The following is a 6,897-nucleotide window of genomic DNA, read 5'->3' as shown; positions in this document are numbered from 1 at the left end:
TCACCTGACTGCCTCGGCCTCAGATATGGTCTCAGGAAGTTCTTTGTTCTTCGTCTCAGGAAGCAAAAAGCCAAGTATTCCTGTGATGACACACAACGTACCGAAGACCGTGGTGGGAACGAACCACTGATAAGTGCGGAGCAGGTTAAGAAAAGGAGATAGGATTGGTCCCATCCGCCCTGCAATGGCCATGAGTCCAGCAACTGATTGCCTGAGAAAAAAAGACAAAACTCAATAAAAAATGCATCAACTCTTGTAATATTTAGTACATTTTGCGATGGTTATTCAAGTGATGGAATGATGAAGCTAAATAAAGTATTGCCATGATTAAATAAGCCTTTGCTCAGAATGATGTTATACTTATACTACGTATGTGACCTCCGCCCAAGAACATTTAAATAATTAGATTAGCAGGTGACAAAATAGGAGTTCTCTCAGCGGGGGACCGGTGACACAGTGAACTTGAAAGAACAATTTTGCCGGAAGACCCGACCTCCTGGGCGGGGAATTTGACTTAAATACAGCGAGCTTCCTACAGCTAGGGGCCATTCTGTCCGGGACTGTCAATTTTTTGAGTCGCTGGAAGAAGGATCCCGTTCGAACATGAAGGAGATTGAGTTTTCTTGGTTTTGGAGGTGGCAAATAAACGACACGAACGTACTCTGGATTGTTCATTTCTCCACAAATCAAAGGATAAGACTCGGGGCAGAAGTGACCGATGTCTGTGTGCAGACGTCGTGTTTGGTCCTTTTATTAGGTAGACTACAGTATACAGTGAATTTAATGGGCTCTGAAAATGACAACACTGCTTTATGAAGTTGTTTTTTTTACCAGGAGGTACTGATTGGCTGATGAAGCTTATTGTCCTCATCTTACAAGTCCACTAGATGGCATTCGGTACTGCATAATCTCTGAGCAACTATTTTAATGAAACTTCCCATCATTTTGAAGTCAAGAGTGCCATCTACTGAGCGGAACATATTCACACTGTTTTGTGAAGCTTCATCAGTCCACCAGGAGGAACTTAAGATCACTGCAGGCATGTGAGTGAAGTTAATGTTTACGGTACATGTTAAAAATGAGGACAAAAGTAAAACCTACCTTACGGATGTAGGGAATAATTCTTGTACGTAGATGTTACATAAGGATACGGTGCAGACCAGAGATAAACGCCCGATGACTGCCAAAACAGTCACAGCGACAGGATATCCTTCAAAATAAAACACTTGATTTAGACACATTCTAGATCACATGTTAATGTATTCATTTTATTGTGGTTTTATTTTTTTCTCTCACTACCTGTTCCTCTCATTTCCCCCAGTTTACTAATGGTACACGACTGGACCTCATGAGCAATCACGATACCTACTTCAACCAGTCCTGTGTGCCAGATCAAAGATTTCCTTAGGCTGGTTTGTAGTTCATGTTCCCTTCTATTGATTATTCTTGTGTTTTTCCCATTTACCTCGGGGCTTTAGTTTTTTCTTCACTAGCAAGTGTTTTGACCTCCATGTTTTATTTTATATTTTCCAGATTCCCTGTTGTTACCTTTTATTCCCTGTTTCTGAGGATATATTGGTTTATCGACACTTAGAGATTTTGGACCCTGGTTTTCTTTGTTTTGTATTTGGTTTTGTATTGCTTAGACCTGTTATTTATTAAGTATGTTGTTTTTTTCCAATTGGAAAAGTTGTCGGCTGCACTTGGGTTTGGCCTTGTATATAAAGGGACAGTTTGGGTGCTGGATCAAACTCTGCCATTAGTAAACTGGGGGAAATGGGAAAGGGGGGGAAAAGGGAGTAAGAGAACCAAATAAAACCAGAATAAAAGTGAAAACATAACATCATGAGCGATTTTGCCAAAGGGAACAACTGATTTTCACCTGCAGGAACAGTCAACATGAGCAAGCTGAAGCAGCCCCCTGTCAGATAACCTCCGATAAACAAATATTTCCTCCCGACAACCTCTACTAGCCACATGCAAAGGAGGTGCACAGGAATTTCTGACGCTGCAAATAATAACTGGGTGAGGAAGACATTCAGGCCCAACGTTGGCATATATAAGTAGAGCATGAACAAAGAAAGCTGCATTGAAAAACTGAAAAGAAAAGAAAAAAAGCACAACCATTAAGAAAGGCAAATATTAGCGATCAAAAATATGTCTGATTTCCTCTGACCTTGCCAGAAGAATGATTGCGAAAAACCTTCTCAAGAGAGGCGACCTAAACATAGCTGCCACGTTTTCTCTCTTTGAAGCCTGATTCAGTTCGATCTGTGGAGAAAAATATATAAATTATTCAGTCAACTATGCAGGAATGTTCATCTTCACGTGACTCGTTGCTACAATAAGAGTCTTTTTAAACAATAATGATGTTGAACTTGACTGAAGATTCTCACCGTGTCCAGCAGAGATTGAGGAACAGTGCGTTTGTTGATGGTGGCCACCTTCACAAGGAGCTTTTTGGCCTCCTCGGTCCTCCCTCTGTTCAGAAGCCACCTGCCAGACTCTGGGATAAACCTGAGGGTGACAGTCGACCGTGAAACATTGACTGTGAATCATTCAATGTAGACAAGCTGATTACCAGATGTAGATAAGAACGATAGTGTAAGGGAAAACAGTGACGAGCTGAGTCAGTCTCCAGTTCCGTGTAAGGTAGACCACACCAGCCAGGACACACTGACCCATAGCATCGGAAAGACTGACGGCACACGCTGCACGGGATCTCTTCGTCACACCGATCCATTCAGCAGCTGCAAAATTAAAATTCACTTCTTTCAGGATAATGAATACAATTGAAGCATTGTTATTACAGCATATGTATTGATAATACAAGTTGAAAGATAAACCAGACATACTACTTTTAAAAAGTATCATGGTTTTAGAAGTACTACAATTAGTATAAGCATTATTGACAATATGTATAATGTAATGTTTAATGACGCTTCTTCAGCTTATCACTTATAGTTTTGCAATACATTCACAAAACTTAATTCACTGTTTCGTGAATACACTGAATAGTGAGTAAATTCGCAGTCACATCTGGCCTGATTGTCAAGCGTGGAAAAATTTTAGTGACAGTTGCATTGAGTCTTTGACATGTGGAACTGTATTTCTTAAATTTGTCGTTACAGCTTAAAAGCATTGTATTCTTGAAACTCATTGCTATTAATGTAATAACCCAACTGGTTATTATCAAGAAAACAGATGCTTAACTTGAGCAACCGCACAGATCAATGCATACCCACATAAGATAACGCTGTTGGCTATGAATCCTCCACCTCCAATTCCCAACATGAACAAGGACACAATATAAACATAGATGTTCGGGGACAGGGCGGTGGCAATTGAGAATGAGTAAATGAAAGTCACAGGAACTTGAAGGGCTCGTCTGCGACCAAACCTGTGGAGAAGAAAGAAAATTGATTTATTGATACAAATTTGAAAAACTTTTGTTTTGTTCAAGCAAAATACATTTCAACACAATATTTATGTTTTGTATGTTATGTAATGTTTGATTTAATTTTGAACAGTAGAATACTCTAGATATTAAATAAACAATGCTCTTTTTTTACGTAATTTTGTCTGGACAACCGTCAAAGAGAGTCTGTGAGCACCGAAACAGTGTTTTTATATGAAGTACTGACTGACTTTTCGAAGGAACAAGTAGAATAATCAAGTAACTGACATAAAAAGCAAGATGAATTATATCGCGTTGCATACAAATGCACATTTTTTTTGACATGTGGAGTAGCCATTAAGTTAGCCTTAAATATTGTTTATTTAGGAAACTCCGGGTGACTCAAGAATCTTTTTGGTGTCGCAGGTTGGTGAGTTGTACCAGCTCAATTCAGGATTAGACTCAAATCACCGGTAGAATAAACATATCTGTCTCCCTGCAACCCGAGACCCCAGGGGGGAAGCGATAAAACAGGAAACAACACCCACAACAAGTGTGACCTCCACCCGGGAACTTATTAGGTTAGAGAGAGTCAACAGGCAAGCTCTCCCAGCGGGACACCGAGGAATCAGAAAACTTGAAAGAACAATTTTGCCGGTAGACCCGACCTCCTGGGCAGGGAATTGGATTTAAATAGAGCAAGCTTTCTACAGCTCGACGCCATTCTGTCCTGGACTGTTAATTTGTTGAGTCGCAGGAAGAAGGGAGCCCAGTCGATGGTGAAGGAAGCTTGTATTTCTTTTGCTTGTAATTGGTGAATTACTGAACACACTGGATTGTTCCTTTTTCTCCACAAATTGAAGGATAAGAACCGGGCAGACGTCGTGTTTGACTTTATTAACAGTTCACCCTCTTGTGATGAATGCTTGTCAGGATACTAATCTGCAACTCTAAATCTGAGCTCAAGTATCATGGAGTCTTGGACTGGAGGACTTGAGCAGCGATCTGTGGGGGTAAAAAGAGAGCTAAGCCAAAAAGGCAAGGCTCTCTTTGTATTTTCCACTGAGTACACTGGATAGCAATCTTTGCTGTATAATCTTTGACTTTAGGCAGACCCTACCATCTTTTTAAACCAGTAAGTATTACAAGTTACAAGTAGTAAAGTATTACACTGAACTTGTAAACAAATAAAACTGTATCATAAAGCTTCACCAGCCCATTTCTACCCCATTGTTGTTGTGTTGTAACGGCCTTAAAAATATTTTGTCTTTGTATTTTTGAGCTTGGATTCATGGTTATAATAGTTTTTTTTTTATCATACATAAGAGGAGGGTAGATGGGTTCCCATAGACAATACCATTTAATCCGTCATAGACCCAGATTAGGATCACTACCTTGAATTTATTAAATGATCACCATTTCAGAAATAATTAAAATATAATGGTAGCAAACTACAGTTCGTTAAAAAAATCATCCACTTACGAATTAGCCAGGGGTCCAAAAGTGATGGCTCCAATAAGCACACCAGCCATTAAAGATGTTTGCACTGCAGCCCTCAGTGCAGTGTTGCCACATACTAAATTAAACTGTGGAAAACAAAAAATAAATGCGAATTTAAATTAGATTGAAGTCTGGTGAGCTGGACCCATCACTTACATCAGTGACCATGGTAGCTGAGTAGAGAGAGCTCTGGTACACCCATCCACTCTGACATTCGGTGGTCTCGTTGAGTCTATATTCTCTGATGTCGCTGATGTTCCAGTCCACAGGAGCAAACATCTGACACCGACTGAAGCTCCCATCCTGCTCCCGGGGCACGGTCAGGTTCAGCTGCTCACCTGGACTCAGCTTCGGGTCTATTCTGAGGATCCAGTCTGTGTTACAGTGTCGCTCCGGATCCTCCTCAATGAAAATGATACTTGACATGGAAAAGGATTGAAAAAAAATCGGTATACAGAGTGCGATCAGGAGAAGGTGCTGGAAAATTCCAAAGTCACCAACACTCCTGAGTAGCTCACCAAAGTCCGCCATGTTCGGGAGATTTAGTCCACCTTGGTGAAAGATTTATCCATATAATAGCCTTCATACAAATCTTTTTATGTGCCTTCTACAATGATAACCACTGACACACCTGAAATTAAATGTTAATGATTTACTTTATGACTAAAGAAACGTGGAAAATAAATGATTTTCTACATGAGGTCATGTGAGTTTTGAACTTATGTCTTTTATACATTAAGTTTTAGTTGTAAATATTTTAAGTCACATCTTTAAGGACTATAATATATATATAGGACAATTTTCCTGATTCAAACAATAAAAATAAGTACAATCCCACAAAAAGTCAAAATTGAAAAATATTGTTAAATGGGTAAAGAATAAATGAATGGAACAGAAAAATATTAATAATAATAGTTGAGAGACATGCTTTACTTTTATGCATTTAAGTTAGCATTGTTAGCATCCCACCCAAACATTGTGCAATTGCCCACCACCTGTCCATTTAACAGTCACATTATACTTAGTCTCTACTTAAAAGCAAACTCACAAAATGTTCAATTTAACCATCAAAAAGGTTTATTTTTTATGCAGACTGTAGATGTTCTCAAGTCAGATCAATTACTATTATCATTAAACCAAGTCATAATGTTCCAATGCTAATGCTAATTAACTCGAAGATACAAAGTAAATATTTTCTTATGCACATGTGCTGCTGACACAAACATTGGCTTGAGAACTATTGTAAGTAAGTAAGTAAGTAAGTAAGTAATATTTATTTATATAGCGCTTTTCGAGACCAGGGTCACAAAGCGCTTTAACAATCAAAACAATACTCAAAACAGTACATACTTCAAAGATCAAGACAACACCGAGAACAACACAGGAGTTCGAGAAATTCAAGGAAAAGCCTGAACAAATAGAAACGTCTTAAGATGTTTCTTGAAGGAGTCAGTAGACTCTATCAAGCGCAAAGAGAGAGGAAGATTGTTCCAAAGCTTAGGAGCAACAGCCTGAAAAGATTTCTCTCCTCTGGTCCTGAGCCGTGTGCGTGGAACCATAAGTAGATTCTGATCCACAGACCTCAGAGACCGAGCTGGGGTGTAAGGCTGGATCAGATCAGTGATGTAAGGAGGAGCCTGACCATGAATAGCTCTGAAAGTAAGAACCAGAATTTTAAAGTTGATCCTGAAAGAAACTGGAAGCCAGTGAAGAGTTTTAAGGATCGGAGAAATGTGAGTTCTCCTACTTGAGCGGGTCAGAATTCTCGCTGCAGAGTTCTGAATCAACTGCAGACGAGACAGCTCCTTCTTGTTAAGACATGAAAACAAACTGTTACAATAGTCCAGACGAGAAGAAACAAACGCATGGATTACAAGCTCCAGATCATGTTGTGACAACATTTTCCTAAGTTTAGAGATTTTTCTCAGTTGAAGGAAACAGTTTCTGGTCAGTTTTCTGCAGTGTTGAACAAGAGACATGTCTTTATCAAATACAACACC

The 6,897-nt window shown here is 39.4% G+C and overlaps 1 protein-coding gene across 1 annotated transcript; it reads right to left on the bottom strand.

Moving 5' to 3' along the window:
* On the bottom strand, positions 1-5,428 carry LOC148063249 (solute carrier family 22 member 13-like). Its single transcript, XM_087811737.1, has 4 exons — positions 5,110-5,428; positions 2,582-2,750; positions 2,397-2,517; positions 1-126 (listed from the first exon to the last, which is right to left on the bottom strand). Exons 1-4 carry the CDS (start codon positions 5,426-5,428, stop codon positions 1-3), a joined length of 735 nt encoding a protein of 244 aa, XP_087667863.1.
* Between the last annotated feature and the right edge of the window lie 1,469 nt (positions 5,429-6,897).

Source organism: Callionymus lyra, chromosome 16, assembly GCF_982586985.1.
Source record: "Callionymus lyra chromosome 16, fCalLyr1.hap1.1, whole genome shotgun sequence".
In the NCBI taxonomy this organism is placed as follows: Eukaryota; Metazoa; Chordata; class Actinopteri; order Syngnathiformes; family Callionymidae; genus Callionymus; species Callionymus lyra.
Note: the sequence above shows the minus strand (reverse complement) of the source record. Positions and strands in the feature narration are given on the sequence as shown.